General features: G+C 46.3%; 1 protein-coding gene across 1 annotated transcript in view; it reads right to left on the bottom strand.

Annotated features, from left to right (window-relative positions):
• The window catches only part of LOC137518077 (uncharacterized), a 63,567-nt gene extending 42,013 nt beyond the window's left edge, over positions 1–21,554 (bottom strand). Inside the window, exon 1 of the mRNA XM_068235343.1 lies at positions 21,397–21,554. Coding sequence (XP_068091444.1) covers positions 21,397–21,448 — 52 coding nt within the window. The 5' untranslated portion in view covers positions 21,449–21,554. The remainder of the gene's footprint in view (positions 1–21,396) is intronic.
• Between the last annotated feature and the right edge of the window lie 1,404 nt (positions 21,555–22,958).

Genomic DNA, 22,958 nt, shown 5'->3' with positions numbered 1-22,958 from the left:
CCACGCCACCTTCAGACCACGGGAATGCTGATACACCTGACTAAACGACCTGAAGAATCTGACAATGTTGACTTTGCAGATGCGTCCTGACATGAGTTGTCCGGTGTCCCAGACAAGCTGTGGGCACAATCTGACACTGACGTGGGTCTGATAAAAAACTCAGAGGAGGTCATTGTAGTTGCTAAAGGTACATACCGGCCTTATAAAAAACAGTATCCACTAAAACCTGACATGGTTGCCGGCATTGAGCCCGTAATACTTGGTTTCCTAGAGAAGGGTGTGCTCATACCTTGTGACTCCTCCCCCTGTAACACGCCCATTTTTCCTCTGGCCAAACCTAATTCTACAGAATACCATTTAATTCATGACCTTAAAGCTGTAAATGAAGCAATTGTGCCGCGAGCTCCAGTGGTTCCCGATCCCAACACAATTCTAAATGAGATCACCCCAAGCTGTCAAGTTTTCAGCATAATCGATTTAAAAAATGCTTTTTTTAGTATAAAACTTCATCCTGACAGCAGATTTTGGTTCGCTTTTACGTTTAAAGGTAAAAGATATACGTACTCAAGACTCCCGCAGGGATACTGTGAAAGTCCGGCGATCTTTTCACAAGAGATAAAATAGGTCTCTAGAATCTTTTCCTGTCCCTGATGATTGCAGACTCCTCATTTATGTCGATGATTTGTGTATAGGTGCTCCAGATGAGAAGAGGTGTCTGCAACTCACAGTGCAACTGCTCTGTTTCTTAGCAGAACAGGGCCACAAGGCCTCACGTAAAAAACTACAGTTTTGTCAGCCCACAGTTAAATATTTAGGACAACTCATTTCAGGTGCAGGACGTACTATTGAGGATACGCGGGTACGAGCTATCCAAGATATACCAAAACCTGTGACAAAGAAAGACATGATGACGTTCCTTGGGACCCTTAACTACTGCAGGGCGTGGATTATCCATTGCTCAGCACTGGTTAAGCCTTTGTTCAATGCCATCCACACTGACCAAATGGCAATGACTGACAAAGTCACCTGGACAGATGACTTGACTATGGCATTTCAGAGGTGTAAGTCTGCGCTGCAAGATCCCCTGGTTTTAGCCTTCCCTGATTACACGAAGGTTTTTAAACTGTATGTTGATTGCAAAGATAAATGCATGACAGCTGTGATGACACAAACTTGGGGAGACAAACAGAGGCCGCTAGGTTTTTATTCTAAGCCTTTGGATCAGGTTGCATGTGCTTTGCCGTCCTGTGTACAATCTGTTATTGCTGCTGGGATGGCTGTCGACATAACGGCCACCCTGGTCCTCTACCATCCACTAGAGGTTCTTGTTCCCCACGCAGTGCATGCTCTTTTGTTGCAGGATAAAATGACGTTACTTACTCCTGCCCGTCACCTGTATTGCACTGCCACTTTGCTGGGTCAGCCTCACCTTACAGTGAAACGCTGTACCACACTCAACCCAGCAACTTTACTCCCGACCCCCGCTGCAGAGGGTGATGAGCCTCAGCATGATTGTGTCACAGAGTCACAAAAGGTCTTTCTGCCCAGAGAAGACCTGAGGTCCGAACCAATACCAGGAAGTACACTTGTCTTTGTCGATGGCTCTGCCTCCAAAGATGCCTTAGGAGTGAACAGAGTGGGATATGCTGTTGTTACCCTGGATACTGTTTTGGAGTCTGGTCCCTTACCAATCTCCTACTCCGCACAAGCTGCAGAGATTCATGCACTCATTAGAGCCTGTGCGCTGCACGAGGGTGAAGTTCTCACTGTTTACACTGACAGCTAGTATGCGTTCTCTGCTTGTCATACCTACGCTGCACAGTGGAGGAACCGTGGCATGTTAACTGCGGCTGGAAAACCAGTCCGTCATAAAGACTTATTGCAACAACTCCTTGATATTGTACTGCTGCCCTTGCAGGTAGCTGTGGTAAAATGCATGGCACACATGCGTGATGACTCTGACGTTACCCGTGGCAACAATCTTGCAGATGCTGAGGCGAAATTGGCGGCACTACGTTCTCTCCCAACTTCTGAGCCATCCCATCACATCCCATCCCTTCTGCCCACCACAGCTGCCGCCTCCCCTTCACTCCCTGACACAGATCCCCCTCTGCCATCAGCCCCCTCCCCTCTCATCATTCCATCCTCTGCAGCGATCACCACTGATCTCTTAGTGGAATTCCAGAGCAATGCACCAGCAGCTGAAAAGTCTCAGTGGCAAAGAGCACATGCAACAGTTAATGATAGCGGCCTCCTCTGTGTCAATAATGCCTTATGCCTTCCCAGACTTTTGTACAGATTATTGGCTCTTGTGTTACATGGGGTCACCCATGTCTCAACGGGTGGTATGATGGCTACAGCCACCAAATATTTTTACTGTCCGGGCATAAGCACCTTTTTTAAGAAGTTTGTCTCACAATGCACTGTATGTGCTCAGCACAACACAGGAAAGGGATTAAAGCCACCTATTGGTAAAACACCTACACCACATTACCCCTTTCATACCATTGCACTGGATTACATTGAACTCACCCCTGCAGAGGGAAAGAAATATGCTCTAGTGGTGCTAGATATATTCTCGGGGTGGGTGGAAGTCTTTCCCACTGCAAAAGCTGATGCACTCACAGTTGCAAAAGCGCTGACAAGAGATATTATTCCGAGATGGGGGATACCAGAAAAAATCATCAGTGACAATGGTAGCCATTTTGTGAATGATATCATTAAACAGTTGACAGTTACTTTGTGCATAAACGTTAGGCACCATTGTAGTTATCACCCACAGTCAGCAGGAGCTGTGGAAAGAACAAATGGTACAATTAAAAACAAACTTACTAAAGCTATGGCGGAAACAGGGAAGAGTTGGATATGGTGTTTACCCTTGGTATTGTTAAGTATGAGAACAGTGACAGTGAAAGGCAAGTTGTCACCATATGAAATTGTGTTTGGCAGGTCCTACAGAATCCCGGCTTTTGATGTAATCTGGGATCCCCCTGAGGAGTGGGAACTTGCAGACTACTTAAGACGCACCTGTAAACAAAGATCTCATGTACCGGGGAACCCTCCAAAAGAGCCGGATGTAAGTGAGGATCTCCTTGTAAATATAGGAGATTGGATCTGGGTCAAAATTATTAAAAGAAAACATTGGAACACACCACGGTGGGAGGGTCCTTACCAGGTGTTGCTGGCCACACCCACAGCGGTCAGAATAGCCGAAAAAAGTTCGTGGATACATTTAACTCACTGCAAAAGGGCACCCATTCCCGGTTCAGGGACAGAATAGACAGCATCCTGTGACGGGAGGTGTACGCTCCTGGGCCCTGGAGTGTGAGGAACAGTTGCCTGAGCTCCAGTCAAGACAACGTCACAGCGGGTGGAGGGAATATTAGAGATTTTCCTCTATTCAAAGCGGGCACAAGCCCTGAACAGGATAACTGAGGAGCTAGATTAGGGAGAGTTGGGGGCCCGTTTAATTCTCAGAGTTCTTGTCTTTACAAAAAAAAAAAAAATATGGGGATCTTGGATACAGGATACTTTAACACTCCAAGTGGAAAGGGAGTCATTATTGCTATGCTTTTCATTGGGACATTGTGGATGGCGTTAGGAGCCCTAGAGCATTTCCAAACACCTCCTTCAGCCTTTCCACAAACTGATAATGTAACTCTCAACCGACCAAGAGTTAAACGGGATGCCATAAATGTAGAACTGATGCGAAGAGGCCAGGTTGCTGTAACAAGAGAACACCAGAGCTTAGTGTTCTGGTATAACTCTTCACAAATACAAGTGGCGACTTACACCTTTGACTACTGCCAGGTTGTGCAACGTTGTAATTGGCACTGCAGCCTTTATGAAAAAGGACAATTTTTCATTTGCGTGACTGATGACCATTGGGGGTATAAATGTAGTTCTTGGAAAGCAGCTGCCTGGAACACAGGTACTGACTGGGGATATAGACCTGATCCTGCCATGACTCGGGTGGACAAAAATGGGGTGCCCCTTCGCTCAAGGATGACCTTAACAACAGCTGGGGGAGCCTGTATGCCCGGAAGACAAATAGATAGTTCCCAGCGCCTGACCCTGAATATAGAAAACCCAAGCCCTGGAGATGCAGGAACATATGTGATAGGCATGCATGTCCCAGGGTATACAGGGGGGCCTCTGGGGAAGTTTTCGCTCAGGGACATGTACAAAAACCCTGAGTTCAAAGTCATGGAGCATGAAGATCAGGAACCATGGGTACAGGCCCTGGCTAACCCTACATTTGAGGAGACCATTGCCATGGAGACAGGATATTCAGATACTAACATGTGGCTTGAATGGATGAGGTACACAGCCAAACAAAACAATATGTCAGATTGTTATGTATGTGCAGGAGCAAGGCCACACCTTGGCACTGTGCCACTTCCCCTTCCAGAAGGGGGTGAGACATGTTTTCTGTCACTCTATAGGAGTAAGGGTCAAACCCCAGCCACAACAGATCCACTCTGTAAAATGTGGATAGACCGATACCCATTGAAGGAAGGTACCCCCGATCAAATAGACCACTCAGCAACTGTGTACAAGGGAAACTATACCTGTTATAACAGTACGAATTCAGGTGGAGTAGATGTAGGTGAATTTCCCCCTGGTTACTGTGCTGTAATGAAACAAGCAGACCCTTTCCTACTATTTCATCAGACACACTCCCTTGGTGATATCTACTGGTTGTGCGGTGATCTTAAATTACGTCCTAGATTGCCACCAGTGTGGAAAGGTCACTGTGCACTGGCCAAACTCATTATGCCCATACATATGTTTAGAGAAAGTGACCAAGATTTTGAAAAAGAAGCCCACAAGATCTTTAAGAGAGAACTTAAAGGTAACCTGGACCCACATGTTTATTTGGATGCAATAGGTATCCCCAGAGGGGTTCCAGATGAATTTAAAGCCAGAAACCCAGTGTGGGCAGGGTTTGAGTCTTTAATTCCACAGATCACTATTAACAAAAATGTGGAGTGGATAAACTACATATATTACAATCAGCAAAGATTTGTAAATTTCACACGTGATGCACTGCAGGGCATAATTAATGAGTTAGGCCCCAACTCCAAAATGACATTTCAGAACAGAATGAGCCTGGACATGATGCTTGCTGAGAAAGGAGGAGTTTGCAAATTTCTGGGACTGGGCGGGGCCTGCTGTACCTACATTCCCAGTGAAACTGGCCCTGATGGACGGGTGACAGAAGCTTTGAGGAAACTGACTGACCTATCAGACGAGTTAAAAAGAAACTCTGGTGTATCAGATTCCTTTACAAAATGGTTCAATGACTGGTTTGGAGACTGGAAGGGTTTCCTAAAAAATGTTGGTACTATGATACTTATTGTGATACTCATGTTCAGTTTTTTTGCTTGCTGTGTCATACCCCTGGCCAGGAAATATGTGGGCAGTTTCATAAAGCAAAAAAACTGATGCAGCCATGTTTTCATTCCAACATGAAGAATACAATGACAGTGAGGAGGAAGACAACTTTATGGGGAAGCACAAATTCCCAAAAATTGACTTCTCAGTTGTGTAGATTGTCTGATAGTGGATAAGATAGTACACTAGAAGCATTAGGCGTCATATAAATACATATATACTTTGCAATGCTACAAGGCTACAAAGAAAGCAACTGCTAGCTTACATTACTTAAGAAGTGTTTCAAGTCTATGTAGTTGAACCCCTTGCCACCTTATACGTATATATGTGCAACAGGGGGGTATGTTAATGTCATAACTGTATGTTAATCCAAGTTTCATAGATTTGCACCTAATAGATATAAGGTGATACTAGTGTTTAATAAGGCCAATGTAACACAGTTGATACAGATGAACAGAGTTACCCTTTAACGTTAGACTCAGAATTTTCCATTGCTGACATGCTAAAGCCAAGAACTAGTACTGTGTGCGTCTTTTCTCTCCTTAGGAATGTCTAAAGAGATAAGCGGTGCCTGGTACTGCCACCCCCATCTCAGATGAGTCGAGTCCCGCAAGCCATGGCCTTGATGTAACTATGTGAACAGGATGTGGAAGAGATTGTTTACTGGTATCGAGAGCAGGTGCAAAGCTGTGTGAACCCTCCACCCTTTCAGGGTGTAAGAGAGAGACTCTCAGAGATGAACATTATTATTGGACGAGTAAAGCACATCGTGACTACATAATTTGTGGTATAAGAATCTGTGCACAGCGGAAGTGCTGGCAGAAACCTTAACTGCCTGAATCTTTTTTTACTTGGCTTACCTGGTTTCTCCATGTATACATGTGAAGCTTTTGAATAAAGCCATATTGCTTTCCTTTTCATCTCCTGACGTATTTTTGGAAATCTTGGTGTATTGATAAGTAAGTGACTTCCACAGTACACAGACAGTGAGTGAGTGCACGCACACGCAGGAGCTAGCCTATGAACAGTGACTGAGTGTCCCTACTAGTACAGTAAGTAGTAACAGTAAGTACAACCAGAAATTACAATAATCAATCAGTAATCAGAAGGAAATAGAGTGTGTGTACAGTACACAGACAGTGAGTGCACGCACACGCAGGAGCTAGTAGCCTATGAACAGTGACAGTGAGTGTCCTAGTACAGTTACAGTATATAACTATTCAGAAGGAAATAGAGTGTGTGTACACTACAGTACACAGACAGTGAGTGCACGCACACGCAGGAGCTAGTAGCCTATGAACAGTGTCAGTGAGTGAGTGTCCTAGTACAGTTACAGTATATAACTATTCAGAAGGAAATAGAGTGTGTGTACAGTACACAGACAGTGAGTGCACGCACACGCAGGAGCTAGTAGCCTATGAACAGTGACAGTGAGTGTCCTAGTACAGTTACAGTATATAACTATTCAGAAGGAAATAGAGTGTGTGTACACTACACAGACAGTGAGTGCACGCACACGCAGGAGCTAGTAGCCTATGAACAGTGACAGTGAGTGTCCTAGTACAGTTACAGTATATAACTATTCAGAAGGAAATAGAGTGTGTGTACAGTACACAGACAGTGAGTGCACGCACACGCAGGAGCTAGTAGCTTATGAACAGTGACAGTGAGTGTCCTAGTACAGTTACAGTATATAACTATTCAGAAGCAAATAGAGTGTGTGTACACTACAGTACACAGACAGTGAGTGCACGCACACGCAGGAGCTAGTAGCCTATGAACAGTGACAGTGAGTGTCCTAGTACAGTTACAGTATATAACTATTCAGAAGGAAATAGAGTGTGTGTACAGTACACAGACAGTGAGTGCACGCACATGCAGGAGCTAGTAGCCTATGAACAGTGACTGAGTTAGTGTCCTAGTACAGTTACAGTATATAACTACAATACAAAATACAATCAATCAGTACTAAAGGACAGCAGAAATACTGGTATAGATGAGAAATAAACAGAGGACAGGAGAGAACAGCTGCTTACACAGGCAAGGCCCTGAGGCCTAAAGCTGTAAGCCTGCAGCAGCTGTCTGAGTCTCTCTCTATGTAACACAAAAGCTACTAACTAAAATACAATGTCTATCTAACTAACAACAATATAGGTGTATATAGGAGGTGTATGTGAGCAAAAACGCTAGGTAAATGACCACAATAAAGCTCTTGCTAAGCCAACGCACAAAGGAGCAGATCTCTCTCTGTGCAAAGTCGGGCAAGGACGGAGAAACGGAACATGGCGGCCGCTATTTATAGGGTAGGGGCTGGCCAGGGTCCCCCTCAGTGATTGGCTGCCGTCAGAGGGCATGGGAGCCCTCTGATTGGCTCTAAGGACATCAATCTGGGCTATGACGCTATTCGAGCTCGGTATTCGAGCTCGAATAGCGCTGTTAGCTCGAATAGCGCGAATAGTGAATGGGCTATTCGAGTTCACTCGAATAGCCCATTTGAATAGCTCCAGCTATTCGGAGCTCGAATACCGAGCTCGAATAGCTGAAAAAGAGCTCGAATATTCGAGCTACTCGAATATTCGAGCTCTGCTGAGCACCACTGCAACCGGGGTGCCGCAGGGCCCCAGGCTCTCTCACTGCCTGAAAACCACAGCGGCATCCCGGATCCTAATAGACAAGATGACCAAGGGGACAGTTCAGAGGGGGAGTCAGAGAGGAGACGAGTTGCTAAAAAAAGCAGGGGGAGCTCGTCATCAGAAACAGCTGGTGGCAGTGTCCGGCACCATGCATTGCCACCTATGGACAGCCAGCCAACTTGCCCTTCAGCATCAGCTGCTAACGCCACCATAGTGCCCACACCCATGGGCTCAGCGGTGTGGACATATTTTTGTGTGTCTGCCTCAGATCAGAGCAATGCCATCTATTCTCCCTCCTGCCAAAAATTGAGCCGTGGAAAGGCCAACACCCACGTAGGGACAACTGCCTTATGAAGGCACATGGAGAAAAGGCACAAACTGCAATGGCAAGACCACCTGAGGTAAAGCAGCACACAAAAGCAAAGACACCTTCCTTTTCCTCTTTCTCCTTCAGGTGCATCAACTTCAGACGCTTTCTCCCTTGCACCTTCACAATCACAGCCACCCTCCTCCACTCCACCTCTCACCTTGAGTGGTTCCTGCTCCTCTGCCCACAGCAGCAGCCAGGTGTCCATGAGGGAAATCTTTGAGTGGAAGAAGCCAATGTCTGCCAGTCACCCCCTTGCCCAGCGTCTGACAGCTGGCTTTGGTGGAACTGTTAGTTTGCCAGCTGTTACCATACCAGCTGGTGGATTCTGAGGCCTTCTGAAAATATGTGGCCATTGGGACACCGCAGTGGAAGATACCAGGCCGCAATTATTTCTCAAAAAAGGCGATACCCAAACTGTACCGTGAAGTTTAAAGGCAAGTGGTGTCATCTCTGGCACACAGCGTTGGGTCAAGGGTCCATCTGACCACGGATGCCTGGTCTACCAAGCACGGTCAGGGCAGGTACATTACTTACACAGCCCATTGGGTCAACCTGTTGACCACTGGCAGCAAGCAGGGAGTACGTGGCTGTGCAGCGGACCAACTTGTGACACCTCCACGGCTTGCAGGCAGGCCTGCTGCCACCTCCTCTCCTTCTCCTCCTACTCCTCCTGCTACATCCTCTTCGCTGTCGTCCTCCTCCTTGGCTGAGTGGCAGTTCAACTCAACTGGTGCTGCGATTTCCTCTCCAGCTACACAGCCCCAGCTCCCCAGGGCCTATGCTGCTTGCCAGGTACGACAGTGTCACGCCATCTAAGACATGTCTTGCCTGAAAGCGGAGAGTCACACTGGAGCAGCTCTCCTGGCTGCTTTTAACAAACAGGTGGATCAGTGGCTGACCCCGCACCAACTGGAGATCGGCAACGTGGTATGTGACAACGGCAGCAATCTCATTTTGGCTTTGAATTTGGGAAAGTTGACACATGTGCCTTGCATGGCACATGTGCTGAATCTAATAATTCAGAGATTAGTGTCTTAGTACCCAGGCTTACAGGACGCCCTGAAGCAGTCCAGGAAGTTGTGTGGGCATTTCAGGAGGTCTTACACAGCAATGGCACGATTGGCCGATATTCAGCAGAGAAAGAACTTGCCGGTGAGACGCTTGATTTGCGATAGTCCGACTCGCTGGAATTCTACCCTCCTTATGTTTAACCGCCTGATACAACAGGAGAAAGCCGTCAACCAGTATCTCTACAACTACAGTAGAAGGACTCTGGGGAGATGGGTATGTTCTGGCTGAAGTACTGTACACTCATGCGAAATGCCTGCAGGCTCATGTGGCCGTTTGAGGAGGTGACAAACCTGGTGAGTCGCAGTGAAGGCGCCATCAGCAACTTGATCCCATATGCTTTCTGTGGAGGAGCGTGAACAGGAACAGTTACAGGAACAGGAGGAAGAGTTGTGGGATCAATTCTCAGAACCAGATGTTTCCTAAACACCTGTGGCAGCACAAAGGAGGGGGGAGGAGAAGGAAGAGTCATGTGGGGAAGAGGAGTCAGATGATGAGGAAGGTGTTTTTTTTTTTGAGGAGGCGGCGGAATAACAACCACAGCAGGCGTCGCAGGGGGCTTGTGCTGCTCAACTTTCCCGTGGTATTGTTCGTGGCTGGGGGGAGGAGGAGAACTTACCTGACATCACTGAGGAAGAGCAAGAGTAGATGGATAGTACGTCTGCATCCAAATTTGTGCAGATGGCATCTTTCATGCTGTCCAGCCTGTTGAGAGACCCCCGTATAAAAAAAACTTAAGGAGAATGAGCTGTACTGGGTGGCCACGCTACTAGACCCTTGGTATAGGCACAAAGTGGCGGAGATGTTTCCAAATCACCAGAAGGCAGAAAGGATGCAGCACTTGCAGAACAGGCTGGCAACTATACTTTACAGTGCGTTTAAGTGTGATGTTACAGCACAATGGAATAAAGGTGCCACTGCCAGTAATCCTCCTCCTCCCATGTCCACGCAGGCAAGGACAGGACGCTCTAGCGATCTCATGGTGATGTTGGACAAGTGGACATTCTTTAGACCAACGCGTCGCCTTAGCCCTTTTGGATCCACCCTCCAGCAACGCCTCGACCGGGAGGTAGCCGACTACTCTGCCTTAAGTGTGGATGTAGACACTGTGAGCAGCGATGAACCCCTGGACTACTGGGTGCGCAGGCTTCACCTGTGGCCAAAGCTGTCAGAATTTGCCATTCAACTTCTGCTTGCCCTGCCTCAAGCGTCCTGTCAGAGAGGACCTTCAGCGCAGCTGGAGGCATTGTCACTGAGAAGAGAAGTCGCCTAGGTCACAAAAGTGTTCAGTACCTCACCTTTTATCAAAATGAATGAGGCATGGATCCTGAAGGGCTACTGCCCGCCCGAAGACTAAGTCAGTCCCCACACACAGTATCTCTGTCTGCAGGCCGCTTTACTGCCTTCTCCACCACCACCAACAGGGTCCAGGAGTCCAGGCGGATTCCTGAATTTTTAAGGCCGCTACTAGCTGCGGCCGCTTTAATCATTTTTCTGGCATGTGTACATGCCTGCCTAATTATTCTGGCTGCACTGAAGCTGCAACAACAAAACAAAAGGCATGTACATGTGTCAATTGCCCTTCATGATCGTTACCTTGCCGCGGTGAAGGGGCTTGCGTATCCCAATGAAGCAATGACCGTCGGCTATATGAGTGTCTTGGGGGAGGGGGCACACCCAACATAATAAGGTCGTTGCTTCATTGTGGACAGACCAAATTCGATCAGCTGGACAGTCAATGTTGTTCTGTCATTGAGCTACCACAGCCCGGTGACCATATGGGCTTTAAAACCGCTATCGCCTGTACTCTGGCCATGATGCGCACCAGTCCAGCACGCCCGTCACTACACAAACAGCTGTTTGCGATGCGTTACACAGTCTGTCAGCGTGAAGCAGTACTCTATTTACACTCCCTGATTGATGTATACACATGCAAGATGTTTTAAAGCACTTTAGGCCTCCAATTTAGCATGCAATGTGATTTCTGCTCTTAAAATGCTGTTGTGCGTCAAATACGGATTTTCCCCGGGACTTTTGGCGTGTATCCCACTCCGCCATGCAACAACTCAGGTGTTAGAACCCTTGAAACATCTTTTCCATCACTTTTGTGGCCAGCATAAATGTTTGTAGTTTTCAAAGTTCGCCTCCCCATTGAAGTATATAGCGGTTCGAAAAGTTCGCCCGAACCAAACTTTTTGCGGAAGTTCGCGTTCGAGGTTCGCGAACCGAAAATCGGAGGTTTGAGCTATCTCTAGTCACTTACAGTAAGTAAAAGAAATCTGACATTACCGACAGGTTTTGGACTAGCCCATTTTCTCATAGAGGGGTTCTCAGGGTTTTCTTTATTTTTAAAAGCACTTGATGAATGGCAGTTGCTTCGTCCAACTGTGAAAATAGTGTGCGGTGAGCAGGGAGGCTGGCCAGCATCTTTGTATTAATCATTTTCAGAGAATGTCTTTATAAAGAATAAAGGCCATGCATGCTGAGAATCCCCCATGAAGAGATGGACTAGCTCAAAACCTTTTGGTAATGTCAGATTTCTACTACCTGCTGTAAGTGACAGCAACATAGGAGAAAAGTAATTTATGGCTCATTTTACTCTGGGAGAAATGTACTTCCTATTTGTATGTGTTTTACATTTTAAGATTTTCGCGACAGTTCCTCTTCAACTTACCTAGGGCTTCTACTGGTCCCCGCAGATGTCCTGTGCCCATCACGGGACAAACCAATCCTCCGTTCTCCCGCCGCGGCTCACTTCTGTTTTTTGCAACTAATGTCATGGGCCACTGCGCCTGCCCGCGCCCGTCCTCGCTCACGCTCACTTGGCCAGGAGCATCCCGACATTAAAGTTGCAAAAACTGGAAGTGAGCCGCGGTGGGGGATTGGAGGAACCGCTTTGTCCCGGCAGGTAGAAGGGGGAGCGGTAGAAGACCCAGGTAAGTGAAACTCCTTTTTGGGGGGCTTACAGTTCTCATTTAACTACCTGGAGACCACTCCACGCCCATGGGCGTGGCTGCGGCGGCAGCCTCATGACTGCCTAACGTGTCAAGTCCTGGGTCAAGTCTCTTGCTCAGGGGGTGGAGCTCCGCCCTGCATTCAGTCTCCGAGCGGCTATTGCCGCTTGGGAGACTGTTAGACGGCGAAAGCGCCGTCTTTACTGTTAGTACAGCGCTGCGATCAGCAGCAGCGCTGTACTGGGGACAGCCATGTGACACGGTTGTCCTCCTGAGGGACAAGAGAGCGATCGGCTTTCATAGGCAGAAACCTATGACAGCCGATCGCTGTGATTGGCCGGCTGGGGGGGAGGGAGGGGATTGAAAAATAAATAAATAAAAACCAGTCAAAAACAGTAAAAAAACAAACATAAATATTTATTAAAAAAATAAATAAACAACTTGGGTGCAATCAGACCCCACCAACAGAGAGCTCTGTTGGTGGGGGGGAAAAGGGGGGAATCACTCCTGTGCTCTGTTGTGCGGCCCTGCAGCTTGGCCTTAAAGCTGTAGTGGCCATTTTAGAGAAAATGTGCCTGGTCTTTAGGAGGGTTTACCACTGTGGTCCTCAAGTGGTTAAGCCAATTTTATATGCAAATTTCTGCAGCTTGACATGAAACACATGCCCACGTACGCCGGCAAGCACGTGTATGGAGCAAGGAGTGCGCCCAAAACCAGCGGAGGACAAGAGGCGGCCACGGACAGGTAATGTATAGTGCACTGGGCACCGAGGGATGGGGGGACATTACACATTAGGGGGGGACAGCTTCAGGGGGTTTCGTTGTGTTGGTCACACGTCCCGATATCGCTCGCCGACACCGCCGCGCACCCGATAGAGCAGGTCGGCCCTACATCTTGCCACATGTCTGACTAATTAATTTGACCAGTTTTTCCCGCAATTGGGCGCATTGTCAATCGGACATGCACTTGGCAGCACTGATTTTCATCCGATTTCGATTATAATAATCAAATCAGATAGTCGATGGGCAGCTAAGTCACCTGATGTATGGCCACCTTAAGTCTCACTAGTGAATACTATGCGCAGTGAGAGGTGGAAAACTGAGGATGGCCAATTACAGGTCGCCATACACAACTTAACTTGGAGGCTGATCATCCATATGATTGAAAATCAGTGCTGCTAAGACCACGCCCGGTCAACAATGCGACCAATTTCAGGCTGAAATTGTTTACATGTATTGATCAGAAATGCTGCAAGATGTTGGGCTATTGTGATTGATCGGGTGGGCGGCGGTAACAGTGAGTGACTTCTGGACGAGCGACGAAACCCCTGGCGCTGTTCTAACTAGTGTATAAATGTGCCCCCGTGTGTGCATTTATACATTACCTGTCCCATGTCGCCCACCACCGCGCGGTGCCCATCCGTCTTCCCCTTCTTCCTTTTTCATTTTCTCCTCACACGCCGCCGGGTTCAAATATCCCTTAACGCACACATATTGCTTTTCAAATATTCATTGATGCTTTTTATTAACTATAAAGACTTATTCAGGTTAATTTAAAGATGGTTTATTATTTTAGTTATTATTTTAGTTTTAGTTATCTCAGGTACAAAAAGATATACCTACCTAAGAAGTGGGAAGCCTCTGGACTAGCGCCCACCCACGAGCCCGCCCATTGCATACGCAGTAGCACAGAGCTGCTTGTACAAAAGCGGCTCCGGCTAACTGCTTATGCGCGGCCAGGCTCACGCAGCTACCGTGTGCCCACACTGCAGGAAGAGGGGCTGTCAGGCCCGGATTTACCTCACAGGAACCTATAGGCACAGATGGCACCTTATAGTTTGCCCTCCATGAACCTACAAACCCCTGCCGAACTGCACCACAAGTGTGCTGGATGGCCCAGCTGTAACACCTCCCTTACTTCCCTTGCCCATCATAGGTAGCCACAGGTGCCCCTTAGTAATGGGTAGTCAGAAGTACCCTCAATAATAAGTAGCTAGAGGTGCTCCCAAGTATTAGGCAGCTGGAGGAACCTCAGTATTAGGTAGCTGGAGGTGCCCCTGACTGAAGCGAGAGCTCATGAGTGGAATACAGAGAACAGGGTGACTAACCTCTCATTTACACTCTCATAAGGACTCTGCATAGGGAGGGGAGTGAGCCACCTTTCCATTATAAGGCACCAGTAGACACGCGCCTACAGTGCCTTATGGTAAATCCAGGCCTGGGAGCTGTGCAGCCTCTATACGATTAGCAACAACCCTTGTCTCTAATCTTCCGAGAGGCCGCGTTCAGCGACGGGGGACATAAGAGCAGAGGACATGGGACATCAGCGACTGGGGGCATCCTCAATAGGATACTTAGGCTTCCCTCTCTTTAGGCAAGTATGGGCTAGTTTACACTTTAAGGGTTCTGTTTAAAATAATAGACTACTGTATGACAAGTACCCCCTGAGGCTTCCTAAAGTACCCCCTGGAGCACGTATACCATGTGTTGAGAACCTAGGCAGTAGAGTATGCTGAGTAACCGAAACACAGCCCACTAACTACTCACACAAGAAACTTGCCAGCCTACAAATAATCAGCTTTCATTGCTGGGAATCAAGGCCTACATCTGCCAAACGTTTATTCCTGACCTCAGTGAGGGATCTTCTAAGCTTCCCACTCTACTTCAAACATTATCAGTTTTATGGTCTTGGGATACCCATGAGATTTCATGGAAAAAAGTGCCTCCAATTATCAAATTGTGGCCATCACAGATATTTCTAAGTATTTCCTTCTCCAAGTCCATTTATTTGCATTACATGTCCTCAGCCTTCATTTCCTGCCACCAGCCTTTATTTCTAGATCTTCTGTAACAAACAGAAGACCTTATTGACTTTCTACAATTTTAGTCTCTCATAGAAGACTTCCATTAGTGGAGTGTCCACTTTGTCCATGAAAGCATTACACCAAAACAAGTCATTTGGGGCACCCGCTAGCACCGAAATTTTGGGCGCCGCGATAGGTGCCTCTAGAAATATTGGCATTGAGCCGTAATTTGGGCACAAGATAAATAGCGGGCACTGTATTTATCAGGCACCCAAATATTTGTATAGGCGCCTTTGGCTGTGTCTGAGACCGTAGATTTTTGGGGTTTTTTTCTGGCGGCAGGGGTTTAAAGTTAGGTGTCATTAAGGTAATGTGTGCTGAGGGGTGTTTAGGGTTAGGCATCAAGCAGGTAGTGTGTGCAGGGGGCGGTTTAGGGTTAGGCATCAAGCAGGTAGTGTGTGCAGGGGGCAGTTTAGGGTTAGGTGTCAAGCAGGTAGTGTGTGCAGGGGGCAGTTTAGGGTTAGGTGTCAAGCAGGTAGTGTGTGCAGGGGGCGGTTTAGGGTTAGGCATCAAGCAGGTAGTGTGTGCAGGGGGCGGTTTAGGGTTAGGCATCAAGCAGGTAGTGTGTGCAGGGGGCGGTTTAGGGTTAGGCATCTAGCAGGTAGTGTTTGCAGAGGGCGGTTTAGGGTTAGGCATCAAGCAGGTAGTGTGTGCAGGGGGTGGTTTAGGGTTAGGCATCAAGCAGGTAGTGTGTGCAGGGGGCGGTTTAGGGTTAGGCATCAAGCAGGTAGTGTGTGCAGGGGGCGGTTTAGGGTTAGGCATCAAGCAGGTAGTGTGTGCAGGGGGCGGTTTAGGGTTAGGCATCAAGCAGGTAGTGTGTGCAGGGGGCGGTTTAAGGTTAGGCATCAAGCAGGTAGTGTGTGCAGGGGGCGGTTTAGGGTTAGGTGTCAAGCAGGTAGTGTGTGCTCGGGGTGGGGTTATGGTTAGGCGGGAGGGTTCTGTGTGAGAGTACGATTAGGTTTGGCCATAGTAAAATATCGGTTATTAAATACCAATATTTTACTATCGGCATTACTGGGCGCCCAAATTTCCAGTAATGGCTTGGGTAACCCAGAACACAGTGCATGTTCTTCATTTAAAGAGAAAACGTAACCAAGAATTGAACCTCATTCCAATCAGTAGCTGATACCCCCCTTTGCATGAGAAATCTATTCCTTTTCTCAAACGGATTATCAGGGTGCTCTGTATGGGTGATACTGCGGTGAAATCCCTCCCACAGGAAACTGGCAGTTTACTGTCTGTGAACCTCGTTGCATTGTGGGAAATAACTGTTTACAGCTGTTTCCAACTGCCAAAAAAAGCAAGCAGCAGCTACTTTCAGTAACATCCCCTGCCAGCAGTAAAAATGTCACCCTGTGATAAATGTCAGACTGTAAATCAGGGAGAGAAAATATCTTACAATGGGCAAACACTGACTAAATCATTTATACATAATTATTGTAAAAATGAAGCACTTATTTCTATTCCATTATTTTCACTGGAGTTCCTCTTTAAGCAGTAAACAAGATGAGAAGATATCCGCCTTAGAAAAACTTATAATAAAAATGTGTAGGTGTGTATTTTAAACTGTGAATGTTTACATGGTGCGTTCAATAAAAACATGGAAACATTTAATTATGTGTGTGGTATTAGTTTAAGCAGACTGATTGTCTATTGTTGAGACTTAGATGACGATCAGATCACATGTTATGGCCAATTTGTGCATAAATGTATATAATTCCAAAGGGTTCACTCACATACCTTTTCCTGCTACTGTATGTCCCTATCTGGCTATTATATTATATATGTTCTTATTGGTGACTCATATTTCATTTGCTGATAATTAGAGGTCTGTTTGGTGTGATATAGAATTAGATGACGGCCCTGTTTAGGATATGACACACTAGTGATCAGATGTCTATTTAGTTAGATGCATGGCGTTTTTATGAGCATATGTGACATCATTTCGCTGGGGCATGCTTTGTGATACCTGCCTTCATAGCCGGGCAAAGTGTTGCCTGCTTGCTGTATCCTCTGGTTACAACTATGGGTATGGTGGGATCTGCTGGAAACGGATGCTATATTTTATTTAAAGGACCACTATAGCAAAAAAAAGTAAGCAGTTAAAGGGAACCAGAGACGAAGCACCCTCATGTATTTTACCATAGAAATCAGTGGGAACATTAGAGAAAACATTTACTCTGCTCTCTGTTTCAGCCTCACTGCTAAAAGTGTCTGTTATCTAGCTGAGATAAGAATCCCGGACTGAGCACTGAGTCTGGCTTTGCTATAACGACTCAGCTATAATGATTCCTGAGCAAAGCCAGCAGGGGGCAGGCTTGGACTTGAAAAGACACCAAAGAACACAGTCTCAGCTATAATCATTCTGTAGCAAAGCCAGCTGACTGCTCAGTCGGGATTCTTATCAGAGGTGATAAGAGGCAAATTAAACAGAGAACAATGAAACAAAGAGCAGTTTAGGTGTTTACTGTCATGTTCCCACTGATTTATAAGGTAAAATACATGAGGGTGCATTATCTCTGGTTCTCTTTAATATCTAAATACAGGTTTTAGACTCTAGACTTTAGTCCATATCCTCATGGGGGATTCTCAGGGTGTTTTTGCTTTGTTTTCAAAAGTATTTCCTGAATGTCAGTTTAACTGCCAAAAGAGTAAGACCCCAGCCAGTCTCCCTCCCTACTCACCTGCATACTGTTTTGGCAGTTAGACTTAGGCCACATACACACATCAGACTATAGTCTTTGGAAAATGAAAGATCCCAGACCAATATTACCCCCTTCCATGTAGTATGAGAGCCACACCTACACAGTCTTTTCTATGGAGCTGAACTCCCCATCAGACAGAAATCTTTGCAAGATGCTGCACACAAAGATGCTGTACAGACACAAAAGATCAGTATCTGCAAAAGATCTGTTCCTGCCAAAGATCCGTTCCTGCAAAATGCATTCATAGTCTATGATATCTGCAGATCATCATACACACCTTGTTTAGCTGACATTCATCTGCAGATCAGACAATCATCTGCAGATCTGAAAATCCGTCCTGGTGGATCTGATCTGCAGATGAATGTCTGTTAAACAAGGTGTGTATGATGATCTGCAGATCTCAGACTATGAATGCATCTTGCAGGGACGGATCTTTTGCAGGAACAGATCTTTTGCAGATACTGATCTTTTGAATGTCTACAGCATCTGTGTGTGCAGCATCTTGCAAAGATATCTGTCTGATGGGGAGTTCAGCTCCATAGAATAGACTGTGTAGGTATGGCTCTCATACTACATGGAAGGGGGTAAGATTGGTCTGTGATCTTTAATTTTCCAAAGACTATGGTCTGATGTGTGTATGTGGCCTTACACTTAGAAACTGCTGTTCAGAAAAATGCTTTTGAAAACGAAAAAAAATCCTGAGAATCCCCCATGAGGAGATCAAATAGTGTAAAACCTGTGGTTCTGTCAGATGCTTACTTTTATCACTGTAGTGGTCCTTTAAAGAGAACCAGAGACGAAGCACCCCATATATATCAATAGGAACATGACAGTAAACACCTACCCTGCTCTCTGTTTCATTCTTCTCTCCTAAATCTGCTGTGTTATCAGCCCTAATAAGAATCCCCGACTGAGCATTCAGTCTAGCTTTTCCTGGAATGATTATAGCTAAGTCAGTCTTCTGTGATGTCTTTTCAAGCCCAAGTCTGCCCCCTTGTGGCTCTGCTTTGCTGCTATTTATCCTCAAAACAGCAAAGCAGAGCCACAAGGGGGCAGGCTTGGGCTTGAAAAGACATCACAGAAGACTGACTCAGCTATAATCATTCCAGGAAAAGCCAGACTGAATGCTCAGTCTGGGATTCTTATCAGGGCTGATAACAAGGCAGATTTAGCAGAGAAGAATGAAACAGAGAGCAAGGTAGGTGTTTACTGTCCTGTTCCCATTGATATATATAGTAAAATATATTAAGGGTGCTTCATCTCTGATTCTCTTTAACCACTTGCCGACCACGCACTTATACCGCGCGTCGGCAAAGTGGCAGCTGCAGGACCAGCGACGCAGTTCTGCGTCGCCGGCTGCAAGCTAATTAATCAGGAAGCAGCCGCTTCCTGTCAATTCACGGCGGGGGGCTCAGTGAATAGCCTGCCTAAATGTAAACACAAGCGGAAATAATCCGCTTTGTTTACATCCGTACAACGCTGCTAACAGTAGCAGCGTTGTACCAGATCAGCGATCCCCGGCCAATCAGTGGCCGGGGATCGCTGTCACATGACAGGCAGGAGCCTGTTAGAGGCTGCACAGGACAGATCCGTTCCTGTGCAGCCTCGGATCTCCGGGGAAGGGAGGGAGGAGAGGGAGGGGGGGAATTTCGCCGCGGAGGGGGGCTTTGATGTGCCCCCCCCCCCCCCCGCAACACCCAGGCAGGCAGGAGCGATCAGACCCCCCCAGCACATCATCCCCCTAGTGGGGAAAAAAGGGGGGCGATCTGGTCGCTCTGCCTGCACCCTGATCTGTGCTGGGGGCTGTAGAGCCAACCCAGCACAGATCAGCTAAAACAGCGCTGGTCCTTAAGGGGGGGTAAAGGGTGGGTCCTCAAGTGGTTAATTCCACATAACAGAACTTTGATTCTGGTTGGTCCAAGGAGGTTGGTATTTGTGTGTCCATCCTTACTCTCTCGTGTGTGCCTTTCTATGTACAAACCTATTATCTATTATGTGACCGCATACATTTGCATTTTCTGGTGGTATGCTTTTGCATTTTGTAACCCTCCACACTGCCATCCCATTTCTGAGTTCAGAGACTTATTTATTACCTCTTGTCATATACTCAATACGTTTTTTTCTGTATCTTTCTTCTATTCCTCACCATCATTTCCTTAAATGGTGACTGTACAAAATCCAAGTGATTATTGGATCCCTGTGCTTATCTTCACTGCATTTTGCTCCGCGATTTCTTTTTTCAGTGTGTTGTATCATTTGGGATCTGGTCTATAATATATATCTGCTCTTGCAGAGTTTCTAACGGGCTCCCCCCATGCGGCCTCCCGGGCTGACCGCCGTAAAAATATATGCATATGTATGCGGGTTCTGAGCTCGCTTCCACCACCGCTATGCCTCCCTCCCCTACACGCGATCGGACTTCCGCATTTGGCTCCTCCCTACCAGTTTCGTCACACCACGTGACTCATTCAGGGGATCGTCCCAGAGACTTGAGTGGGGGATTTTTTATGCTCTCGGACACAAGTACTGCTGCCACCAACATAATTATTTCAACTGATAGCAATCTAATCAGCAGAGAGTGGTTTTCATTTGCTTGCACAGCTTCCGCCTCCTGTGTTAGTGCAGATTTTTATGTTAAAAAGCAGAGTTCACCAGAGTAAATGATCTCCAACATAATTAATTAATAGAGGCAAAAACTACACCACCAATAAACCCAGTAATAAATCACCAATAAATGAATACCCACCAACACCACTAACTCCCCTATTAATACTCTAGCTCACTCAGAACTACCCTACCGTCCCCAGGATGCAGATTTCAATGTAGCTAAGTTTCCTCTACTTCTTACTAGTTGATAGCTATTCGCTACCATTTTGATAGTTTTGATTTTATTTCTTCTCTTCTCTCAATCTCAGGGCATAAAAACCATTCTATGACTGCCCTATAACAGACAACCCCTCTCTTGACATGATGTGTTTCGACACCTAGAGAGGAGACTAATCTCGGGCAATACAACGCTTAATAAGATTATGCTCTGATCAGAAAAATGCTAGATATTATTGCGGTAGATCTTGAAAACCTTTCAGCATTATATAGTTATCTATGTTTCATTATTTCACATCATATTTCAAGTATTTTATATGTTTAATATCTGTACTTACATATCAATGTTCACCCAACTGTACTGACATTGATGTGTTGCATTACCTGTGATAACTGTTATAACTGCTTCAACAAAATAATAAAAACTTATTGATGTAAAAAGAAAGCAGAGTTCACCCACTCATCCTCATTGCTGTCAATCAGAGTGTTTGTGCTAAGCAATGACAATCACTTTGCTATTTTATGCTGAATACTAATCTACAATATAAATTGTATGAATCCCTCATACTTCCAGCAGTGATACCTGAATGTCCTGGAGTAGTTCTGGTTATCACTGGCTGGCGTGTCCTCTTCATAGTGTAGCTGTGGCTTGTCTTGTCTGGAGTTCTGCGTCAGTCTCTGTGGTTATCAGCTGTGCACAGAGTCCCTCTTATACACGCTCAGCCAGGCATGCTGACACTTTCACTTTCTGAACCTCTAACAACATCATATCAGAGCTGCAGTGACGAAGTGCTTCGTTCAACAGGGTTATCAGATATAAGGGCTAACTTCTTGGATCTTATTTTTTAAGAGGATGAAAATGTAAAAATGATTTTTTTTATGGTCAACTATTGTAAAAATATGGAAATTTAAAATTCATACATATAAATGTACATTCCTACAATAAATTACTTTTTCTCCTATGTCCTTGTCACAGTAGGTAATGAAAATCTGACAGATCTGTCACTGAACTCAGTGCAGCTGCCAAAATAGTGTGCAAACAAGTAGGGAAGCTCGCTGACATCCTTGTATAGATCAGCGCTGAGCAAAGTGCGGCCCTGCGCGCTGTAAATCTGGCCCACCAATAGGCAGCTGGATTCATCACCTGATCACCAATTCCAGCGTCGCGTCTCCATGGCAACAGGGCGTCACAAGACATGCCATCAGGACATGCCATTGAATTACACCATTTTTCAAAAAGATGATTTTAAAAATGCAAAGGAAAAATGTTTTTTTAAACTCAGAACCATTTTTTCCTTTGCATTTTTTTCAAAAACTACAAAGGTCTTTTTGACTTGTACCCACATTTCTCCGTAACATCACAATATGGAGAAGAAAAGAGAGAGAGTGCTCTAAAGACAATAGGTACAAAGCATGTTTCCCTGTCCAAGACAGGTCTCGCCTGGATTCAGATGGCTGTCGTGAAATACAGCCTGTATACGCTCCTGTCCCTTTGAAAAGCCAGGGACCAGGCTCTCAAGATAGCAGCGCGGTGGACTCCTCCAGGGGATGCGGTCAGCCTTGGGATCCAGGAGGACCATCCGGATGTCCCGTTGGTTGGAAGGAACCAGTGGCGCTAGCAGCTAGAAGACAGGAGAGCGGTGTTTACGTATCAAGCGCCACCATAAGCTGTATGCAGGAGTGAGCGTCACATGGTTGCTTGGCAATAAAATTTTAAGACCTGAAATGGAGGGTGTACCTCTGAGAAATGTGTCATCTATTTGCCCAATAAAACATCTCTTTTAGCCATTCATTTCACGCTTCCTCGTCCTTTATCTGCAGTCACTACGGTATTGCCAAGCAACAGTGTGACACCTACCTCTCCTGCATACAGCTTATGGTGGCACTTGGTACATGTACACCGCTCTGCCATCTTCCACCAGGGGAGAGCTGGTAGCATCGCTGTGGGGCAAGCGCCACCGCTTCCTTCCAAGCAACAGGACATCTGGATGGGGTCCCTGGTTCCTAAGGCTGATTGCGTCCCTTGGAGGAGTGCACCGCGCTGCGATACTGAGAGCCTGGTCTCTGGCTTTTCAAATGGACAGAAGTGTACACAGGCTATATCTCACCTACACACAGAAAAAAAGAAGAAGTAACTGGGTCTCA

Source organism: Hyperolius riggenbachi, chromosome 5, assembly GCF_040937935.1.
Source record: "Hyperolius riggenbachi isolate aHypRig1 chromosome 5, aHypRig1.pri, whole genome shotgun sequence".
In the NCBI taxonomy this organism is placed as follows: Eukaryota; Metazoa; Chordata; class Amphibia; order Anura; family Hyperoliidae; genus Hyperolius; species Hyperolius riggenbachi.
Note: the sequence above shows the minus strand (reverse complement) of the source record. Positions and strands in the feature narration are given on the sequence as shown.